Raw genomic sequence first — 24,468 nt, 5'->3', positions numbered from 1 at the left:
CATTCCCAGGAGCTGATAATAAGGTTTAATTTTCCAGCAGCCCTCATGAATTTTCCCTGCATGTATTAGAAAGTTAACGACTGAAACACATAGCGAAGCCCAGGTACATTAGTGAGACTGAAATTGGGTAATTTTTAAAAATGAAATTTAACAAGTATAAGGCTTACCTACTTCTAAACAATTACTATGGTAGTGTTTAAGAAAAACAATCCATTCTAGAAGCAATGTGATAAGATGCATTGTAAACATTTTGATTACAAATGTCTTTGAATCTGTCACAGTAATGGTAGTACTACTTTGTAAAAACTTTTTAAAAATCCAGTTTCTCATGATCATAAAAACTGTCTTCAGAGACCTAGTTGGGGTGCTTCTCCAACTCCTCCAGCCAGCTGAAATACTGCCAGGCTCACTGCATGTGCGAGGCTATCCGCATTTTCCTGCAGATTACATGAAAGGAGATTAGATGGGCACTAGCATCTATCAGGTAACTTGCAACTCTGAGGGAAGGGGAAGGAACTTCTTGATTTTGTTTCACTAACATATTCAAATGAAATTTTTTTTTCAGTAACAAATTCCAAGACTCTTAGAAGATTTTGAGTTTTCCACTTATTTAAGGCAGGTGAGTCCTTAACTGATTTTATCGTCTAATTTGGTCATCATTCTGAAACTCAGTAATTCAACCAAAACTACTCCTTAGAAGCAAGGCCACAACTGGCCTAAGAGTAAGTAATTGTTAAGATCCCAGATGGCCTAAGCTTCTGCCAAAAAGCTGCCAGCTCCCTTATAAAATGCCTCTCTGAGTGCCTACTCAACCCACTCTATACTGCCTCTGCTATGCAAACACCTTTATCAAGGGTTTAAGATGACGGTGTGTGAAGAGGGCAAATTTTAAAAATCCACACCGTGGGGTCTTTACCCTTATCTGGAGAACACCAGAAGGCAATGCTGTTTAAAGGTAATTATTTTAGAAAACAAAAGTCCAGAGACAAAGGGGTGCCTCGGTGGCTCATCAGTTGAGCGTCTGACTCTTGGTTTCGGTTCAGGTCACGCTCTCAGGCTTGTGAGATGGAGCCCCACATCCAGCACCATGCGGATGCTTGTCTCTCACCCTCAGCTCCTCCCCCCAACTTGCACACTCGCTTTCTCAAATAAAAAAACGTCCAAAGAGGAATTTTAATCAGCATATTTGATGGTACCAGTTAATTTAAACATGGACCTCAAAGCTGGTTGCTTCATAAAGCAGCACAATTATGTTTTTAAAGGAGGGGGAAAAGGATAATCTACTTCAGGCAACGTAAAAGCAAACCAAGTCTCTGTTGGTTACTCATGCCATTGTGAGAAACAGGGCATTTTCAGAAGTCTGGAATAAATCAAAAGAAAAATATTTGGGAAAATAAACTAAGTGGGCCTAATTTTGTTCAACTACTAATGAAAATAATTCTGTATTATTAATATGAACCTAAAAATCTGCATAAACAAACCTCAGACATTAAACCTTTAATTATCATAGTGATACTGTTACCACTATTAAAGTCATTTTTTCTCCCACTACCACCCCCACTACCCATGTTGTCAGACTCTCACGGCACATTTTTTCAACAGAACTGTCCTAGCTTACCTGTGAGTCCGCTTCTGCATATACTCGGACTATATCTTCCGTACCAGAAGGCCGGACAAAAGCTCGGGAAAGCTTGTACTTCTTCACCAGGTCATCGATGGCCTCCTGTAGCCCCGGAGGTGTAACCACTTGTCTTTCAGCATCAGTAGTGCTAATAACTTGCCTGTCTGCAACCTATGCACAAACATTTCCTGTTTATCACTGTATCACACTTCCTTGCAGAAGCCTGACCTCTTCAACACAATTCCTACCAAAAGACTGTGGCCATTTCATTTTAATAGTAACAGATCTACATTTCAGCTTATTGTACCCCCAGGTGCAACACTGACAAATAGTAAGGTACCAGTATAAGCATAGAATGTAACTGCACTGAAATTTTATGGGGCCCCTGGGAGGCTCAGTGGATTGAGCATCTGACTTTTGGTCTCAGCTCAGGTTGTGATCTCAAGGTCATGAGGTCGAGTTCCACATGAAGCTCTGCGTGGAGTCGGCTTGAGTCTCTCCTCCCTCTCCTCTGCCTTTCTACCTGCTCACAAGTTCGCACATTAAAATCTTTTATAAAAAATTTTACAATTTTTTATTTCTGACAAAATTAGTTATTAATATCAGTTGTACAGCTTTTCTTCTATCTCTACAGTTACCACTAAAATAATGGCCAGTAAGTACTGTAGGACTTAAGCCACTGAATAAATAGCCATAAGTATTTTTATAAATGGGAAAGCAGCAACCTGTTATGTAAGAGGATCATGATAAGAATCACCTAAATATGCCAAAAACTAATCTGAACAATCAGTAGCCATTTGTGTGAACTTGGGCTTTACTATCTCTTTCTTTCACAAAAACTACCTTTGTCTTTCACAAATTCTGTTGGTGGATGTAGACACTGGTGTAAATCTGTACAGACATTTATATGAAATGCCTTTAAAAAAAAAATTCTCTCCCTAGCCCACAGATCCTACTTTGCAACATCTAGCCCCAGGAAAATACATAGGAACCAAGAATCATGCCAAGGAAATATTTTCATTTGAAATGATAGGCTGTCAGGATTGCTTCAGAATAACAAGGGGGAGATGGAGAATGGTGAAGGACAACAGTTGAAATCTGTTGAAGCTGAGCCCATGAGGGTTTCATTATTTTGTTCTCCCAATTTACATGTTTTAAACTTTCCATAATAAAATCTTCATTATAAATAATAATATGTATCAGTTTTTCTTTAAAGTTTGTAAAGTGAGTATGTCTCAAACAATTGAAGATGTGAGAAAATAACATGATATAAGGCCTTTTCTATGCAATATATGTACACAATAAAATGCGAAACAAAGGAAATATTTTTATATAGAGCTTGGAGATAATACATTTTAGTTAATGTTCAGAAAAAAAGTAATTTTAAAATCTCGCTCCCACCTTAACTTTGAGCTGTCTGTTTGGGAGATCCGTATAAAGAGCATCCCACTGCTGTACAGTCAAGCCCTTCAGGATCAAGACTGCCTCAATCACCAGCATGTCAGAAATAGCATCACCAGCTGCCTACAAGACGTAATGAAAGAAAATACTTTAACACTAGCAAAGCTTAGATATGAATGCTCTGTCTTAGATAACCAATCACAGTATCCTGTGCTTCCTTCCGGCCCCCACACAGGATTATTAAACTGGAGTGGATGGAGAAATGAAAAGGGAATGGAAGGCCTAGAAGGCCATAATGAGTTACACCAAAGAACGCTGAAACTAGCTCTTGAGAAACTTGCCTCTCATCTTCCTCATTGTAAATTAGGCTGGATAACTCTTAAGGTTCCAGCATTAACATTCTATGACTCAAATTTTCCTTTATAACTAGATCCCTTGAGATATCATACCATGACGACAGAAGGCATCATGGGGGTAAAGTGGTGTAAGACACTCCTAAAGATGGAGCCATACTCTTCACTTAGGAGCTCTGAGCCCTTGGTTTCTTCATTTATGAAATGGGAATTATAATAACCCACCTCCCTCTGTTATTGCAAGGATTAAGACAATGAGGTATGTTGAGTGCCTCGTATGTGCAAGATAAATATTAGTTCCATCACTTTTCCTCGTCCCACTCTTTGTTCTTCCACTGCCATATTGTAGACTCTAATCTCAACGATGCAACGCATATACAGAGAGACTCGAGAGCTGACTCTTGACTCTAGGTGGAAGCAACTCCTTATAATTTTCATCATAAAACATAGGAGGAGGGAAGCACATCAATGTTCTCTCACCACATTTCAGTGTAAATCTCAACTATATATACCACTGTGGCAAGGAAGCTGCCAGAACTTTGCTACTTTAATTATTTTCAGGTGCACCTACGTGTCTCAGTCGGTTAAGCATCTGACTTCCCCTGAGGTCATGGTATCAGGATCCTGGGATTAGGCTCCCTGCTCCCTGGGAGTCTGCTTCTCCCTCTGCCCTTTCCCCCCCATCGATCTCATTCTAACAAAATCTTTAAAAGAATTTATACAGCATACTATTCTGTCTTCTGAATAACCTAAAAATAACCAGGAACCTGCCACCCCCCACCCCTTCCCAGCTCTGACCTGGTTAATCAAGTCGATAACATTTTCAAGCATCTTAGCAGCTTTCCTTTTCTTATCTTCTAATTCTCTTGCTAGTTGTTTTATCTTTGTTTCAGCAGCTTTACTAAATAGTACCTGTAATAAGAGCATAAAACACAAAATCACAAAACACTATCCATGCCCCTGGCATCCTAGCTAAACCACTTTGAAAACTCTAAATGAATCTGGAAAAACTGAGGGGAAAAATAATGGTAGCCTTAGAATGAATGGAATTAAAAAGATCAAATCAGAACCCAAAAAGATATTACTGAGGGGGGGGAATTCATTTATAAATTACAAAACTGGTTATCAAAATTTAAAGAGCTGATTACAAAGAAAATACCACAGGCAGAGGCAATGTACATAATGAGTTCATTGTGTTTGCCCCTCGGCCAGCTGCAGCCATCCTGTGCAACCAGATTTTTAAGCCTATCTGTATCCATTTTACTTGGAAGAATATGTAATTCAACATAAGTAATGCAGTTTTCTTGTCCTAAAAATTTTAATATAAGTAAAAGTAGAGGGTCATCATATTTATCACATTATGGCAAATAGTACCAAAGATATTATATACATCGTGCTCCTCAAGATTCCTGTCATTTTAAAATTCTTTGGCCATGATTTTAGTGCCTTCCAAGGCTCAATACTACAGTCGGCGCTTGATGGAAATAGATGTTTGTTGGTAAACTAAAATATACTCTGGTCAGTTTTTGCCGGAACACAGCCATACCCACTCACCTTCACCAGCAACAGAGACCTTATGGCCCAAAGACTAGAATATTTACTACCTGCCCTTTAAAATCATTTATCAATCTCTGCATTAATTAGATCACTGAAGTTGTATTTTTTAACTGCATTTCCTAAGAACTTGTTATTTTTCTTATGTTCAAGGCCCCAGAAGCCAGCTCGGAAAATAATCTGACCTAGATAACATATTTTCTGTTGGCCACCTCCAATCCATTTATGAAATGAGCTGAGGTATAAAAATGTTTTTAAAAAAATCAACTTTATGAATATACTAAAAGCCACATAATAAACTTCAAAATGGTGAATTTTAAGGCATGTGAACTATACCTCAAACTTTTTTTAAACATTCTACCTACAAAATGCACCCTAAAAATGTTATATGCTTATTGATAATTACATTCACTTCTAGTTGTTCATAACTTAATTCCCAAGCGTTCCACCACTTCAGTTCGCCACAGCTACTGAATTTTTCTTTTATCACCTATGGCCATTTCAAAGAAAAGATTTTAAACAATATGTAGATGATCTGCTTGTAAAAAAAAGAACTGCATATTTTTTAAGAGACAATCATCTCTTCATACTCAAAGATCACTATCAATCTAAAAACCATTCTCACGACACATAGGAATATAGTAAGTTAACCAAATAATCTTACTCTACCATCACACCAATCATTTCAACAAAGGGGGATATAGCCTCTTACCGTCCAGATACAGAATCCCCATCATTAAAAAAGTCCAGCTAAAGCTGGTTGTAGCTGATTAGGAGGACTTACCGTCCCATGCCCATTTGCTTCGAAATAAACTCCAATGTCAAACTCTTGAGCCTTGTGGTGTAAATGTTTTACACCAGTTTTAGTACAATAGACAGGTACCTATGACAGATATTTAAAGGAAGATAACAGCAGTTATTCAAGGGCAAATGTTTATTATGTACCTACTCTCTCCCAAGGATAGAACAGGGAACAAACCTCCTGGAGCTTGCTACTGAGGCAGACAATTAAGCAATTAAAATACAAAGTGGTGTTAATAGGGAGGAGAGAAGGCACTATAGAAGCCCACGGCCAAGGAAAAAGCAAGAGAGAGAGAGAGCCCCCTGATAAGATAATGAAAGATTATAAATGGGGGAGTGACATGATCTAACTGTAGAAAGCTCAGCTACAGGAGAATGGCTTACAGTAGGGGTCTGCAAGCTTTTACTACAAAGGGTCAGATGATAAGTATTTTAGGCTTTATAGACCATATGATCTGGGTCACAATGGCTCACTTCTGCCACTAGTATAAAAGCAACCACAGACAATACAGAAACAAATGAGCATCGCTGTATTCCAATAAACTATAAACACGTGGCAGACTGGATTTGGTCCACAGGCCCCTGTTTGCTATCCCCTGGCTTAGAAGGTTCAAAGAGATTAGGAGGTTTCTAGGACTAATCCCATTAAATTATGGTGGTCAGACTAGCAACACTGGGCAGCCCAAGTCTTGGATGGATCTGAAAGAGAAGAGTGGTTAAGACTGACAGTGGCACAACTGCAGAGGAGATGAAGATCAAGTGAGATCAGCATTTGACTGGATTTAAAAGACCTCAGGAAAGGCTAGAGCTCAAATTCCTTCATCCATCCACAGGTGAATGGGCTGATGATGAACAGTTTCTACTGTGTTCAGTTTCTTAAACAGGGTAGCTTACCTATAAAAATTTTTTACGACAGAATGTAAGAAATTACTAAAACATGTAACCCAAGTACTGAGAATAATCCTTGTGACGAGCAGACAACTGGGCCAACTGGAGGGCCAAATGTGTTTACTGGAACCTTATACATAAAACAGATCACAAACTCACAGCCTCCAGATGTGTCTTATTTTGTGTGCCCACTTCTTTGGAATTTTCCATCAGTTGCCAAGACTTAAAAAGTAAGAGGTTCACATAAAAATTCAGATTTTCAGCTTGTCTTCGAAGAATCTGACTAAAGGCAACAACAGCTGGCCCGGTGGGCACTGTTCCTAGTCCTTATCTCCCTGCTGCACTTCTTCACCTCACCTATCCAGATTCTACAAGAATCTGACCTTGCCAGTCTTGCTTAAAAAAGAATGAAAAGGCAACAAAAACTAGTAAAATGCAGGGGCGCCTGGGTGGCTCAGTGGGTTAAGCCTCTGCCTTCGGCTCAGGTCATGATCCCAGGGTCCTGGGATTGAGCCCCACATCGGGCTCTCTGCTTAGCGGGGAGCCTGCTTTCTCCTCTCTCTCTGCCTGCTTCTCTGCCTACTTGTAGTCTCTGTCTGTCAAATAAATAAATAAATAACCCCCCCCCCAAAAAAAACTAATGAAATGCAGAAATTTGAAAAAGGATACCCAAAAGTTGGAAAATACACTAACTAGTGAGAAAGAGTAAAGGCAAACATCTAATTGTGGCCATGGACCCTCTAACTCACTCATGGAGCAGGTGGTGTGATATTGAGGATGGTCAGTCATCTGGTGGCTGTTAGGGGAAAAAATTAGGTACAAAACTACTAACAGATTATATCCTCAGACCAAACTTTCCCTGTGAGCCTGAAGAGGTCCTGTCCCCGGGCTTGTCTTCCTCAGCAAGAATCTCCTACCCTCAATAACTGATCAAAGTCCTCACACTGTACCATCCCCGGGGTAACATCTAATTACCCAGCCTGCCTTCAGGAGTTAAGGTAGATTTAGCCAGAATCCTCCCTGACCCCTGATGACTGCTCAGTAACTTTCCATCTACCGGCACCCTTCCCCCTTGCTCCTTGGCTACAAAATCTCCAATTTTCCTTGTTGTATTAGAACTTGAACCCAGTCTCCGTCTCCCCCACTGTGAAACCTCAAAACAATAGTCCCTATGATTATCTCCCCCACTGTGAAACCCCAAAGCAATACTCCCTATGATTACTGAATAGGCTCACTCCACAGGGCCATTTGCACACAGTTTCTCGTAAAGGTGCCTGGTAACTGTGGTGGCAATCAATGTTTAGTCCTTACCAAAAGAATAATAAAGGCTCTCATATCTCTACAACAAGTGGTTAAGTGGCTGGCTCCTAGCTCTAACAAATGGAAATTCTCAAGGGCCTGGGAGACAGGGGTGTTATCTTCCCTGAAGTTCACCTTTCAATGAGGGGACTCCAGACCCTTATGGGAAACATTCCTGAGCTATGAAACTTGCTTAGCCTTTAAAAATATTTACAGTTGGGGCGCCTGGGTGGCTCAGTGGGTTAAAGCCTCTGCCTTCCTCTCGGGTCCTGATCCCAGGGTCCTGGGATCGAGCCCCGCATCGGGCTCTCTGCTCAGCAGGGAGCCTGCTTCCTCCTCTCTCTCTGCCTGCCTCTCTGCCTACTTGTGATCTCTCTCTCTCTCTCTCTGTCAAATAAATAAATAAATATTTTTAATTAAAAAAAAGATTTACAGTCATTATAAAGGAGGTAGAGAAAGAATTTACAAGTTTTCTAAAAGAAATGCTCTTAAAAAAGGGAGGCAGGAGAATTTCGTTTTCTTTTCACATCAGGGACCATTTTTTTCCTATTTTTGATTTCTACTTACCCTTAAATGGACAACAGCTCAGTTTCACGTATTACATTCATGTATAACATCTATTCACTTACATGAGGGCATTGTTTTCCTCACAGAAATATCTTAGAATATATTAAGATGATACCAGAAAATGGAAATGGTTCAATACCTTCATAACTTCTTCAAGATAGCGTGTTGAACTTCCATTTGCATACGCAGTTTGTACAACACCAATATTCAAACTTTCTCCAATCTAGATAAAAACAATGATAATTGCCTGGCCATCAAAGGTAAAGACACTAACTACAAAAGCAAACATATAATGAGAGTTCTAAAGGATGACAAAATAAAATGCCTAAAATGAAAGTTTACATGAATGCCAGAAAAAAAGCTAAAATACTTTTAGCTGAGCATTAAATTCCGTTAAGAATCCTTTTCTAAAGAAGCTTATGATTTCTTGCTTTCTCTCTCGTTTTTTAAATAAAAATCTGTACTGTATTCTTAAAGTATACCTTTTCCCATGTTATAATGATTACTTCTCACTACATTCTATACATAAAGCTGGCCTAAGATTTCCAAAAGAGCAAAACAGAATAAACCTGTCTCACATTATTAAGCATATTATAGTAAATACAGCTCTCAGAGGATGAGATTTTCTGTTTAAACTTGAGGCTTTGAGAGTGATGCTGGAACTCCCATTAAAGTCAGTTATGAGGAAACCAATGAAGCTTCAAATCACAACTGCCAGTATAAAGAAGAAGAGTACTACCTTCAGGTTCCAAATGCCCCATGTTGAAGTAACTAAAATTACCGTATCTTCTTGTATTTTCTGGCCACAAAGGTAAGGAACTCCTTAAGAATAGTGCCTCTGAGACATTCAAATGCCTGTTAGTCACCACTTAGTCTTGTTTTAAAGGGCAATCACCCCACCATACCTCCAACAGGAGCTCTTTAAGGAAACTGCTAATTAGTGTTGCTATCTTGTCTCCATCTATGAGATGAAAGTGACCATCTAGATCAAGGTAGTAATAAACAATTCTGTCTGCATCTCCATCAAAGGAACAGCATCTTTCATTAGACTTCATTTCCATTCCTAGCACACAGAATTTTAAAATACATTTCAGTCACAGAAATGGGAATACACCTCCATATAAAAAGTTTTTTCTCTTACATTAGTTACAAGGGAAAAATATTTCACTAAAGTATGATCATAACTGGCCTTATGGTACTTAAAATTATCCTTGCAAATAAAAAACAATGTCTTAATCTTTAATCTTTAAATAGTTTAAAGGTTTATTATTTGTTTTTATAGGATAAATTCACAGCTAACTGGAAAAGAATTCTATGCTGAAACTTGATGTAATATTAGAATAAAATTCTGTTTTATAAGCCAGTTGGTTTGGCAAGACAGGTTCCCATAGTTTTTTGAAAGCTACAGATATTTGTGAATGCAACTAACCTAGTACTATGATGTCCTTTACATATAAAAAATAATCAGCAATAGATGATGTGCTTTATTTCTACTAGAAGTGGTTTTTTTTTTAAATTAACATATAATATACTATTAGCCCCAGGGGTACAGGTCTGCAAATCGCCAGGTTTACACACTTCACAGCACTCACTATAGCACAAACCTTCCCTAATGTCCATAACCCCACCACCCTCTCCCTACCGACCCCTCCGCACCAGCAACCCTCAGTTTCTCTTGTGGGATTAAGAGTCTCTTATGGTTTGTCTCCCTCCCAATCCCATTAATAGAAGTGGTTTTTATTTAATTCTAACAGAAGTGGTTTTTATTTGTTCACACCATCAGTAACAAGAAACACTGGTAACTAAGAGCAAAGAATTACAACCTGCGAGAGAAATATGGCTTGTGTAATTTACATAAAGTTATCAAAATCTCAGCAACTGTCATGTCAAACTTACTAGAAAATTTTGCTGTTCCTTAGTCATGACAGCAGCAGGTGGACAAATCCAACAAGAGACTTCCGTGAGGAATACAAATATAAGGCTGCCTATAGGGCATAATGCAAGCTTCAGGAAAGTGAGTGGGGCCTATGGTTTTGTTCATACTATAGCTTTGTAATGTGGGGCCACCAAGTGCAACAGTCAAGAAAGAATTCTTGAGACATTTTAAAGTACAAAAAGGTGCTTTTATTATAGCAGGGACAGGACCCATGACCAGAAAGATCTGCACTGTGATTGTGAGGCGTGACTGATTATATACTTTACGTTTACACCGGGGCCGGTATGGGGGGGCAAAGGAAGATGATCAGAGGTAAGTTTCTAAAGAATTTCTGCATGCTGAAAGTGAGGTTTACAGGACCTTGGCAATCTGGTTATTGTCAAGATAAGGTTGCTTTTAGTCTATTAGTAAACATCAACATGAAGGCAGCCTTGAGTTTCTTGGGGTATGTCACACTCTGCTTGTCTCAGGTATTAATGGGCTACAAGTTGTAAAGAGATTTAATTTTAGCTACATTTTTCTTGCCTTTGTTCTTCTCATCCCAGTGCCTACAGCAAGGGAGAGGAGAGCTCAATATTTAGTGAAAGGACAGAACCAAAACTATCAGTAAAGGTCAAAACAAGCAATTCAATGAAAAGGAGTTCAAACTGGTGGATTAAACTAAAACTTTAAATGCTTACTACAGAGAGGCAGAATAACATAAATGACAGAGGCGACTGCATGTCCTGTCCGAAGTGGGCAGGACCACTCCATGGCACTTGATGACTGCCATGTGAGCATGGACATATTCTGATTTTGAAAAAAAAAAAAAAGCCAGAGTTTTCAATATTTAAGTAAAATCACATAATTTCTAAATGGCGACAATTAAACACACAAAGCAGACCAAACAAAACACATCTGGCAAGCCAAGCATGGCCCACCCATTAACAATTTAGTATCTGTAATGCAGTTAAACATAGAACACCTCTTAGTACAACTAAAGTCTACAGAACAGTTTTCCTCCTAATATACCAACTGTAGAAAATAGTGATTTTGCAGATAATTCTAATTAAGCAGAGTTGCATTCCCTTTCCACAATGTGTCTAATTCAGATAAGGTGAAAAATGCCACTTACTACTGCTATCCTTTAGATCAGTAGTTCTCAAAGTGGGGTCCCAGACCAGCCCCATTAAGGAATGTTAGGCACTTGATAGAAATGCAAGTTCTTATCATACCTAAATCCTACCTCAGACCTACAAAATCTAACACTCTAGAGCAGAGCCCAAGAATCTGTGCTAATAAGCCCTCCACGTGATTCTCATGCACGCTACCATCTTGAGAATCATGGCTCCAAAACACTAATTTCTGATTTTGCTTCCCCACTGCCCCCAGAGATTTCCTACACACGGCAGAAGCCATGTACTTACGGGCAGGGAGCAGCCCATGTTCTGAATGACACTGCCAAGTAAGGAGACTCCCAGATGTCTCAAGCAGCAGCCAGAACTAGTTGTATGACTCCACTCACTTGGCAACCTCCGTCTGGAAATCAGATTGGTTTCAAAGAGCTCTAAAAACAAATTTTCTACATACCCTGTGGAGGCTTCTGATGACTTTTCACAAAGTCAGCCCCACATAAATGGTTGAGTTTCCCTTTGGTCCCATCATTAAACAGCTGAACTGACAGCCCCTGGGCGATGTAGTGTTCCATTTCTCTCAGCTTCAGGGCCCCTATGCCATTTGCACAGTCAACTTTAAGTGATCTATTTTCATCTCCACTGCAAGAAGCCTTAATAGGAAAAGACACACAGAAGAAAAATCTCAAGTTATAAAAGAGTAAAACATAAAGCACATATAGTTATATGTAAACATCTTCCATTGTTTCAGTTAACTTATCTATTTTAACCTGGGAAACAAAAGGGTACACACATTCAGATGAAAACGGTAGAAAACCAAAGTAAAATTTAAAAAATTTTTTTTGGATGCTGACACTAGAACAGTTTCACTGACTGAATAACTTATGGAAATGGAGCTTTGTCAAAACTTAGCCTCAGTTAAGCAGGGTCCCTTTAAAATACTACTACAGCCTGTATTACATGACAGGCATTCAAATGTGGGAAAGCGTATATAAACAGAAGAGCAGAATAACGCCCGTCATTCTCTTCACAGCACATAATACCACTGGGCATGTCTGGGTTTTTCCTTGTCAGTCTCCTCTCTGGCCCATCCTCACTTCAGAATATAAACTCGAGAACAAGGGCTTTGTTTTGATTAACAACATGCACTCAGTATTTGCTGGCCAAATTAATTATAACCCCCAAATCTCAACCAGGTTGAAGAAGCTAATCAACCCAGAGGAACATCTTTCTCAGCAGTGAACACCTCAGATGTCACAGTGCCAACAGCACCTAATATTAAACCCACAAGAAAATGCATCTGCATGAGTGTTTATGAAACCACAAGAACCCCGTGTTTTCTCTCCCAATGATCTTAGAATGTACTAGATGCCTTGCCAAGTAAATGCCAACAGACATTCAGCAGGATACAAGGGTCAAACCTTGTGGGCCCTAGAAAGAAAAAGAAAATACACCATATTTTTGCAAAAAGAAGAAACAGTGACAAACGAAGTTACATTATTCAACAGATGTTATTTTAAGCATTTGCTTAAACGCTAAACCACATTCAAGAGATTTTCACCTGTTTGGTAAGCTCCATAAAAGCCTTAGAGAGTTTCTCATAGTAACCTTCTATGGTTGCCTTTCCATATTGGCCACCAGTATTTCGACAGTACACCATGTAGTGCAGCTGGGGTGTTGTTAACAAGCCATAATCTGTCAGAGGAACACAAAAAGCAATTTGTCACATTTCTTAATAAACAAACAAACAAAAAAGTTTAAATGGATTCATACCATATGAATTTGAGAATGACCTATCTTTAAAGAAAGACATCTCAGAAAACTAAAATGCTAATTTCCAAACTATTCATAAATATGCATAAATATCCACTGAAATCATTACAGCTAACTGGTACATTATGATGTTGTGATTTATAGTAAGAAATAGAGAATTGGTCTTCGTCTCCATTGCTGGAAGGGCTTCTAAACCCTTAGAATTTCTAAGTGATGAGAGCAAGGAATTAGCTGTCTTTTGTTATGCTAATGAGATGACAAGGCAGGCTCCCAGAGCCCCCTAAGATGGGGCTGGTTGCCTGGGAAACCAACCAAGGGATTAGAGAGTTGGAACTTTAAACCTCTCCCTTACATCTGGGTTCCTTGCCACTCCAGGGAGAGAAAAGAAGGGCTAGAGACTGCGTTCAAATAGCAACGGCCAATCACTTATTGCTCATGCCTATGTAATAAAGCCTCCATAAAAAAAAAAAACAAAAGGCCAGGGGTTTGGCATGGTAAATGTGCGCAGACTGGGGAAAGTGGTTGCCCAGCTAGCAAGGAAGCTCCATGCCCCTTCCCGCACACCTTGCCCTTTGCAGCTCTTCCAACTGGCTGCTCCTGGATGCTATCCTTTATAATACACTGGTAATCTAGTAAGTAAAATGTTTCTCTGAGTTCTGCGAGCACTTTAGCAAATTAATCAAACCAAGGAGGAGGGTGGTGTCAGATGCCCAGGTGACTGAATTCTGAAATGGGGGGAGAGGAGGAGACTTGTGGCACTGAGCCCTTTACCTGTGGGATCTGAACCTACCCTCTAGGTAGATAATGTCAGAGAATTAAGTTTATTGGTAGTTAGAAAAACACACACATTGGACATATACTCAAGTCCAAATGAAATATGAACTACTACTGATGACAAAAAAAAAAAAAAAATCATTTAGGGGCACCTGGGTGGCTCAGTAGTAAAGCGTCTGCCTTCGGCTCAGGTCATGATCCCAGGGTCCTGGGATCGAGCCCCGCATCGGGCTCCCTGCTCTATGGGAAGCCTGCTTCTCCCTCTCCCACTCCCCCTGCTTGTGTGCTCTCTCTCTGTGTCTCTGTCAAATAAATAAAATCTTAAAAAAAAAAAAATCATTTAATATGGGCAGGTAACATAAAAATAGAGCAATATAGGAAAATAATAACTGAGTTCTATTTCCAATAACAACTGTGTTAATTCAGATGAACCCTCCTCCTGAAAACCACCAAAACCGCTAGATAAAAGAAATATCTCTTTTTTAAAAAGCACTGCTGAGCCAATAAGTTATAGAGGACTAAGGCCAAAATGTCTGTGAAGAGAGGAACTCCAAAATTTGAGCACTGGGAACCCAGTTTTGCTCTGAAACCGTAAATTAACCTACTGCTTTTGGTACAAAAATCTGTGCTGACCCAAGATGGGAAGGAAACCCAGTTAGAAGACCAGCCCTTCATGAAGCTGAAGGCTCAAAGAACTATGCAAGGCTGAGTCAGAAGGAAATTAGCTCCAAGTGCCCACTCCTAGGAGATTTGTCTTGACACCAAGAAGAGCAAGAGATAATCCATCCCTGAAGAGCTGTCACTAGATAGGCCTCCCCGGGATTTCTAGCCTAAATCACATAACCACAGGGGTCCAGGAGAACTCCATCGTCAAAGAAACTTGTCATCCATTAGTTAGGTAGCACTCCCAGCCACCCAAGCAAAAGCAATAACCAAACTTTGCCACAGAAATAGGCCTTCACCATAAACCTCAAAAATGTTCCACAAATAATTTCCCAATAAAAACAAGCAGCTTATAGTCAAAAATAGCAAACCACATAAGAAAAGTTCCAAAAGCAAAAGCAAGAAACAGGGGAAATAGCAGAGATGGACCAATATCCAATAAATATCCAGTAACTAAACCCATCAGAGGTCTTCAAAGTCAAGCACAAGAGTCTGGACTATAGACAAAAAGTCAAGCTACTGAGCCCTGCAGGTATACAAAAGAAATGGTATTTATGAAGGCAGTTATGGCTCTGATACAAGGATCGCATGAGAGGAGGAGGAGGAGCTCAAAAAAGTAGATCAGCACTTAACCTAGTTTAGTGGAGGTGTAGAAGGAGAGGAAAACAATATTCCAAAAGACTTACTCAAGGCCAGAACGAAAGGATTTTATGACCAACATCAACATTAGCAAATATAAATTTTTACTCAAAGAAAAAATGACTATTATGGGGTTAACTCATCTGTTCCACCGATCAACCCAGAAACCAAGAAGCCATTCTTCACAGCTCTAGCCTCATCAAGTATCACAAAATCTTTTCAAGTCACTACTGCTTTCAGACTTTTCCATTCTCTTGCTATCATCACTTTTTTTTTTCTATCATCACTCTTAAATGAACTGTTGTACAGTCTCTTCCTTAGAACCTTCCTATCTCTCTACACAAAAGCCAGAGTGACTGACTTAAAATGGAAATGTGATCATATTCCCATGCATAAAACCCTTCCGTGGAGTTCCTGTGCATTTGAAGTAAAACCCAAATCTTTACCACAACCCATGTTATGATCCCTAACCTCATCTACTAGCTTCCCCCATCCTCCTTTTGCTGTGGCTACACTGACCTTTCATTTCCTCAAGTAGACTAAGCTGAAGGAAGAAATGATGGAAAGGTTAAAAATAAAAAATTTACTCTCAAATTTTTATAGACTAAAACATTAGAAAAGTGATGGTATAAACAACAGTTTTAGGCCAGGTGAAGCTGGGGTTAAGGGCAGATCACCTAAGTGGAGACCTCACTCAGACCAGTGCTTTACAAATTGCAGACCTGAACCCCTGAGGGGTCATGGATTCCACTTAGTGAGACACAACCAGCAGTTTTGCATTTTCTTTAAAATAACACAGATGAATGCATGTCATGCAGTGTGGGTATTATTTTTTGATACTTTTGTGTCAGTTATACATACAACTACACATACACACATCATGATACAAAATGGGTTTCTTACTCTAAGTTGTGAGGGGCCTGAAATAAACTCCCTGGAGGGTTGTACACAGCAGGCAATCAAAAATGTTTGATAAGCTAATAAATGAAAAGTTAAACTATACATAGCTGGAACTTTGGCTATAAAGATGATCATTCAGAAATCAAGCAGAATGGAGAGAGAAATAAGGAACACCCACATGGAGAGAGTGAGCCCACATGGAAGACCGATAAGGAATAGTGGCCAAGGAAGTAGAAGCTTCAAGAAAGAAAGGAAGAGGTCACAGTGTGGAGAGCTATAAGGCAGCAACTGGAAAACTTCAAAATATAAATTCTGAAAGTTATTTTTTACGTCACAGATCCCTCTGAGTATCTGACAAAAGCAACGACTCTCCTCCCTAGGAAAATACATGTGCCAGTAACATTCCGCACACTGTATCAAGAGGTCAGCCAGGTCCCTGCAGCTTAACCACACATTCCCCAGGGAGCCCAGGCCCCAGGCTAAGAATCCCCACTTTATAAAAGCCACTGGATTTGGCAATTAGAATTCAGGTGAGTGTTGAGATACTTCGCTGAAGGGACAAGGATGGAGATTGCCTGCAGTGGGTTAAGTAATGACTAGAAAAGTAGAGAAGCAAGCCAGGAGAGCTCTTGGAAGAGGCCAAATTAACTATGAAAAGAGCACAGGGGAAGTGGAAAGGAGGTTAAAAAGGTCTTTAAGTGAGAAACTAGGGAGATAATAGGGAAATTCATCTCCAAGCAAAATGGAGTCACTGCATTTACAAGGGGCGTGACCGGTGAGAGAAGAGAATTCTAGTCTCCATTTTCTGTCATGTAATTCTTCATTGGATAAAATAAAACTACCTGCCAAAACTTAATATCAGATTATGTAAGTAAGCCAAAGATACTTTCCACCATCTGATAAGTAAGCAGCTGAGTCCACATGTGATCAGCTATTTGGGACTAAACGATATTGACAAAAGCTCCCCAGAATGAACATCTTTAAGTAACTTCAAAGGTTTTTATATCAGGAATTTGGCCTTACTAAAGTAAGGTAAGATCAGTATTTCTTACATATAATCTCTTATAGCTAAAACAAAATATGCACATCCAGAAAATTTTTTTAACTTTTAAACTTAAAAAGCTAGTATTTTATACCTAGAAGTTCATTTTTTTAAAAAAAAATTTTTTTATTTGAGAGAAAGAGGGAGAGATTGAGTGCATGTGTAAATGGGGGAAGGGCAAAGGAAGAGAATCTTTTTTTTTTTTTAAGATTTTATTTTTTTACTTGACAGAGATCACAAGTAGGCAGAGAGGCAGACAGAGAGAGGGAGGAAGCAGGCTCCCTGCTGAGCAGAGAGCCCAATGTGAGGCTTGATCCCAGGACCATGAGATCATGACCCGAGCTGAAGGCAGAGGCCTAACCCACTGAGCCGCCCAGGCACCCCAGGAAGAGAATCTTTAAGCAGACTCCTCAGCAAGTATGGAGCCCAATAAGGGGCTCCATCCCAGGACCCATGAGATCATAACCTGAGCTGAAAACAAGAGTCTGACGTTTAACTGACTGAGCCACCCAGGTGCCCCTGTACCTGGAAGTTCATTTTTTAAAAAGTTCTTTTATCTGTATTTTCAAACTTTTCTAAAATAAACTGTACTACTTTTACAACTTTCTTAAAAATTTTTTGTTTTAAGTTTTTTAAAGGTTAATTTACAACTCGGGATAGCTACATACCATGAAATTGACCTTCTAAAACAGTCACACCATCTATTACAGACTGTGAAAGTTTCTCACTGCTGGGCCTAGAAAAGAAAAGGAAGAAAATAACACATCCCATCCTGAAGCCAAGAGATGTTAGGTCTGAAAGCAAATACAGAAATTATGTGCTACAGATCTCAGGATAATAGGTTCACAGTATCTGAGCTGAAACCTGCAAAGTTTGAAAACTCTGCAAAGATAATACAGGTAGAGTATTAGCATTTTCCAGCAGCCTTTTACAATACATTTCTTGGAGTTTGGCTTTCAAATGAATTTAGAGAACAAATATAAAAATATATTAATTATGCCACACCCAGAAACCTTTTCAAGTTTGACTGTAACATATACATTATCTAAAAACAGTAGCAATAAATACTGAATGCAAACACTTCATATAATGCAGTACTGGGTATTAAACCACCAAGGATATAGAACTTATTTTTCATTTGAAAAAATCAGAAATTATCTGCCTGAAAATAAAGGAGATAATTATAACTGCCTTATAGAAAACAATGTTCTAGATCATTTAAACTAGTTAATTGGTAAGAGGAAATTACATGTGGGATGGCTTAACCATGGGATAATAATTTGTTTCAGAACATAAGTTACTAGGCCACTTCTGATACCTATAAATCCACAATTAATAGTATTTAGAAATCTCTCTGGTAACACATTAAGGATAAAATACCAGACATTATCCTAATGTCCTATCATTAAGACTATGACTAGAAATTTCCTTTAGAAAGATACCCTGGCTAAAATGAGATCTTACAGTAAATCTTGAAACAGAATCCTTCTGTTTCAAAGTACGCTTTTAATCTAACATTTTACAGTATCTTTTTGTAAAGGAAGACAAAAGCTGCCAAATACGGCAAGCAGTCCCCTCCTGTCCATAGTTTCACTGACCATGGTCTGTTACCTGAGGTCAACTGTAGTCCAGAAGCAGATGATCCACCTTCTGACATACCGTCAGGTCAACAGGAGCCTAACACTACATCACAATGCTTACATCACATCCTCTCTCACACACGCATTTTTATCATCCCACATCATCACAAGAAAGAGAAGGGGGAGTACAGTACAGTAAGATATTTTGAAAGAGAGAGAGACTACACTCACAACTTTATTACAGTATGTTGTTACATTGCTTTTATTTTTATTGTTGATCTCCTACTGTGCTTAACTTATAATCTTTATCATAGGGGCACCTGGGTGGCTCTGTTAAGCATCTGACTCTCAATTTTAGCTCAGGTTATGATCGCAGGGTCTGGGTGCAGAGTCTGCCTGGGATTCTCTCTCTCTCCCTCCCCCGGCTACTCCCCCAATTCATGCGCTCTCTCTCTAAAATAAGTGAAGAAGATCTTAAAAAAATTAATCTTTATCAAATTATGTATATATAGAGAAAAACATGATAGAGTTCAGTACTATCCATGGTTTCAGGGATACACTGGGGGTCTTGGAATGTATCCCCTGCAAATAAGAGGGGGGGGGAACTACTATATGTAGAAATAATATATTGTTGTTATTGTTTTAAGATTTTATTTATTTATTTGACTGAGACAGAGAGAGAGCAAGAGAGGGAACAAAAGCAGGGTGAATGGGAAGGAGAAGCAGGCTTCAAACTGAGAGGGAAGCCAGATCCAGAACTTTATTCCAGGATCCTGGGATCATGACCTGAGCCACCCAGGCACCCCTAGAAATAATATGTTGTTTTCCAGTAAACTCCAGCATGGGAAAATGACATAAATATATGAACCAACAATAATGCAGATTATGAGATGAATCTATAAATATTAAATTACAACCAAGTGTTCTTCCTCCATAGGAATAAATAGTAAATCTCCAGAAGTAAAGGGGTGGGAGACATATATTATGTACTTCTCTCAGGTCAGGAAATAGGTATTTTCATACACTATCTTATGTAATCTTCACAAAAGCTCTGTGTTGGGCTTTAACATCAACACTTTAGAGATGGGCATATGGAAGCTCCAAACATTAGGTAACCTATCCAACTCTACAGTGTTAGGGCGGATTAGCTCCTACATCCTACTAAAAACAAAAAGGCCAAGTAGGTAGAGGAGCCTCGTAGGGGAGTTCCACTTAATTCTTTCAATTTATCATGAGTATTAAAACTAACGCAATCACTTAGGACCAGTTCCCAAAGCTGTTTTCACCAGTAATGTGATGGTCACCTGGTATCTCTACCAATCACTACGAAGGCATCTTGTTGCAGATTCACGGCTGCTTTCACACTGATGTCCATCAACACGCTTGGCAAGTCTTGTTCCTCAGCATTTGCCAAACAGGTAGCATGTTCCTCCCAGGACGGTGCCAACATTTCACCCAAAGGATCAACCAATTTTACCCCATTGTCTTCCTTAAAAGAAAAGCAAACAATAAGCCATCTGTGCATATTCACAAGGGTGAGCTGAGGAAGTAAACTCAAGCTGTTTTCCCCTAAATAAGACACTGATGGCTGAGTGGATTCACCTGTGACCGTATGGCATGCCAGGAACTGGACTAGGTGTTTTTTATAAATCCTCATAACAAACATCAATCTTACTAATAATCCTATTTTTATTCCAATCTTCCTTTGAAAAAAAGAGATTCAGAGCAAGTAATCTGTTTATGTTCATACAGCTATTAAGTGTCAATGCTGGTATTAAAACACCAAGTGTTTATTACTCTTAAACCCACCAGTCACTATACACCACTAGTTTTTTTAAAAAGGCTGTCATCTGTGAATTCACCATCAATTACATACCAGGGCACAAATGGAGCAGAATGAGGGCACCAAGAAATCCTCCTCATTATGACCCTGGACTCTTTTTAGAATATACTGGCCAATGTATCAAAAGTGGGTGACAGAAGCTGAAAACTGACTCCCAATTCTGTTCTGCTCAAATTTGGGGGAAGAAATAAAGTGTAGTTCAGAGTGAATGTCAACTGAAGGAAACAGTTCAGTATTGTTTTAAGAAGTACTTCTAGAACTGCAATAAATAGAGGCTTCAGCCCACAAGTCATTAATTGTGGTGATTTAGACATTCACACATTTATAATGAGCCACATTTACAAGGTGGAGTGGGGAGGAAGAGGAGGTTATAATCCTTCACAGACCTACACAGCTTTTAATTTGCTGCTGATTTAGCTACAAAGGCAAAGTCTCATGTTCTTGCCATCAAACCACATATTAGTGAGCTATAAGCAGTATATAATAAAACAGTTAAACTGTGTCAAAAAGAATACTTTGCTTAAAAAAAAAAAAATTGGCAGTGCCTGGGTGGCTCAGCCGGTTAAGGGGTCCAACCCTTGTTTCGGCTCAGGTCATGATCTCAGGGTCATGAGATCAGGATCAAGCCCCACATCAGGCTCTGCATTCAGCAGGGAGTCTGCTTAAGATAATCTCTCCCTCTCTGTCTCTCCCTGGCTCACACACTCTCTCTCTTTAAAAAAAAAAAAAAAAAAATGTAATTGTCATAACACTAGAACCAAAATAACCTTCCCAAAGCTCACTTTTGTATACATGGAGCCACCTGTTTGGCTGTTCATTCCGATCAGTAAACTCTTCCTTACTATTCCCTAACTACAGAAAACAGGTCTATGGATGCCTGGATGGTTCAGTCGGTTAAGCAGCTGCCTTCAGCTCAGAGTCCTGAGATCAAGTCCCACATTGGGCTCCCTGCTCAGCGGGAGGAGCCTGCTTCTCCCTTTCCCTCTGCTGCAACCCCTGCTTGTGCTCTCTCGCTCAGGTGCTCTCTCAAATGAATAAATAAAATCTTTTAAAAAAAAAAGAAAAAGAAAGCCAGTCTAAAAAATTTTCAAAATGCACTAAATCTTTTTAAATATTTGCCCTTCCCCCCACCTTGGCTCCAATCTCTAATCCCTACTAAATTAACACAAGTAATACTTCTTGTTACTGATTCTGTCTCAATACAACTAACTTGGGAGGATATTCTGTTATTTCTTTAATATGGACACAGTCCAAGAAATGACTCTCATTTTACTCTCTCCACACCCTCTACAGTCACGAGCTAAATGACCACTCATCAAGAAAAAGCCATTTCCGGGGCGCCTGAGCAGCTCAGTATTTTAAATGTCTGGCACTTGGTTTCAGCTCAAGTTGTGTGTGGTCTCAAGGTTGAGAGATCCACCCTGGTGTCACGCTCTGCCATTAGTGATGAGTCTGCTTGGGATTCTCCCTCTCCCTCTGCTCCTCCCCTCACATGTATTCTCTCTCTCTAAAATAAATTAATCTTTAAGAAAAAGCCATTTCAGGGGTGCCTGGGTGGCTCAGTCATTAGGCGTCTGCCTTTGGCCCAGGTCATGATCCCAGGCTCCCTGTTCAGCAGAAAAGCCTGCTTCTCCCTCTCCCACTCCCCCTGCTGTGTTCCCTCCCTCGCTATTGCTCTGTGTCAAATAAATAAATAAAATCTTAAAAAAAAAAAGAAAAAAAAAAGCCATTTCAAATCCAAAGGCACATACTGAGTAGGCACATTCCTAGAATTAGATTTTGTACTTTGGGTCAAAGTGCTCAGACACTAAGATGTGTTCTTATAAATAAAGGTTTGCTTTATAACAGCACTAAAGGCATTGTTACCTCAGGATTATGTGATGCGGTTACCATGACTCCTATTGTAGACTTGGTCTGTTTTGACCTCAGGACAGCTAACAATCCCATGCGAAACATGACATGATCAAGATGTTCTGCTTTTGTTCGAAAACCAGCAGTCCCATATTGAAGAACGAGTCCACTGGGTTTGGCATGTAATGCTGAGTGTTCCTTTACAGCATCTAAATCCATGTCTACAAAATTAAGGAATATTTTTCAAGCAAAAGAAATCTTTACAGGACCATTTGCTTCAACAACTGCCACCCTAAACTAATAGGTCTGCCTCGGTCTGAAACCCCACAAAAAATTTTTTTGAGAAAGAAAACAACGGTACAATGAAGTCCTGGAGGTAGGCATTACCTAGAAGATCCTGCCCAATTTGTATCATTCACTCCAGGGCAGATGGCAATTACCCCAACTCATCTCTCATTTTGGCTCCTGGGCTATTCCTGGAGACAGGATAAATTTAAAATGGTCCACTCTCAACTAAAATGAAGATTCCACACACAGACTCCTACACAATCAAAGATTACCTCATTTCACAAACGGAAAAACTTAAGCTTGGACCTCAAATAACCTAAATTTACATGGGTAGCTAGTGACAAATGGGGCCTAAGGTTATACTGTCAAAAGGACTGGGACTACATATCCAAAATATCTAGGAAATCTGTTGGTTCTTCTATTATTCTTCCCAGACCAAACACAGAGACATAGGCCCAAAGGAAAAGTGAAGGGCAAAAGCCTCCTCTCCAAGACTGCCCAGACCTCCTAATATACCTCGCAGTGGATTTTTCTATTTTCCTAAGGGAGGATCAGGACACCCTTCTAAATTAAGCTCTGAAAGCAACATCTTCCTTTTACCTTTAATTGGCTCCTAGCCCACTAGTAATTCCTTCTCTGGGATACTCCAATTTTAAGTGGAACTTGGGGGTTTCCAACCTCAGCTGTATGTATTTCTTGGAACAGTGTCATTCCCAATTAGCCCAGGGATGAGCACCAGTCCTATCTTGTTTTCTTCATTTTCCTTCGTTGCTTCAATGAACAAAAAAGTTAAAGGAAATGGTGAAAATTTTTTGCTTTTGTCCAGCTAGAAAAAACTGGTATTCAGCCAGCTAATTTAGTTTGGTCCAAAGTGACCAAATCTCTTTCACAAACATCAATACACTTTGTTTAAAAACTGACTACTCGGTAATATATCATGATTACTCATAAGGGCGTAAACCAGTCCTGTAAAATCTAGAAAAAAAAATTTTTTTTAAATAAAAAAGATAAAACGCTTCCACCCTTCAAAGCGTCTTCGGTCCTAAAACTACAGTGAGTGAGTGTGCGAATGCTTTTATTCAAAGCACTTAAAAGCCCAAACAGTGACCACTCTAAAAAAAGTTGAGAGCATCCCCCTTCCTCCATTCAATTATCAACAGGCTTGTTTGTTCCGCTTCCCTTCCAGCCCCCAAATGGCCGCACCTTTCCCGACTCTCAACCCTGAGCCACCACCTCCCGCCCCAGGTCTCTGAGCCAGAACACCCAGCACGAGACACTCGGCCCGCTCTGAAGGCGCAGGGCGGTGCGTCCCGCGCGCGCTCCGCGGGTCAGTCCGCTAGCCTGCCCACTAGCCTACCCGCAGCCCATCGGTAGGCCGAACCCCCACCGACTGGAAAGTCCATTCCAGTCGCCTAGCCTGAGGGCCCCACTCACCTCCGCCAGAAGATGCCCCCCTCACCTCCACCTCACGTAACAACGGATCCGCGGCAGCACCTCCTACCTATTGAAGCTCTCCGAACCCGCAGACGTGGCCCTGCGTGTCTTCCGGTCCATAGCCGCGCCCCCCCAGCCAATCACGGCCG

The 24,468-nt window shown here is 39.9% G+C and overlaps 1 protein-coding gene across 3 annotated transcripts; it reads right to left on the bottom strand.

The window, feature by feature from the left end:
* Window positions 1-6: 6 nt before the first annotated feature.
* On the bottom strand, window positions 7-24,453 carry PGM3 (phosphoglucomutase 3). Of its 3 annotated transcripts, none has more exons than XM_080806958.1 (13): window positions 24,320-24,453; window positions 22,613-22,818; window positions 20,208-20,392; window positions 17,992-18,059; window positions 13,094-13,227; window positions 11,990-12,185; window positions 9,390-9,547; window positions 8,624-8,707; window positions 5,714-5,812; window positions 4,174-4,287; window positions 3,023-3,145; window positions 1,619-1,792; window positions 7-437 (listed from the first exon to the last, which is right to left on the bottom strand). In XM_080806958.1, the coding sequence occupies exons 2-13, from the start codon at window positions 22,814-22,816 to the stop codon at window positions 348-350; spliced, it is 1,629 nt and encodes a 542-aa protein (XP_080663084.1). In that variant the 5' UTR covers window positions 22,817-22,818; window positions 24,320-24,453; the 3' UTR covers window positions 7-347. The 3 variants fall into 3 exon arrangements, with proteins under 3 accessions (XP_080663084.1, XP_080663085.1, XP_080663086.1); XM_080806959.1 differs by having other exon boundaries at window positions 24,387-24,448; XM_080806960.1 differs by lacking the exon at window positions 24,320-24,453 and adding an exon at window positions 23,486-23,656.
* Between the last annotated feature and the right edge of the window lie 15 nt (window positions 24,454-24,468).

Source organism: Martes martes (genome assembly GCF_963455335.1).
Source record: "Martes martes genome assembly, chromosome: 6".
Lineage (NCBI taxonomy): Eukaryota > Metazoa > Chordata > Mammalia > Carnivora > Mustelidae > Martes > Martes martes.
This window is presented reverse-complemented; position numbering and strand designations above follow the sequence as displayed.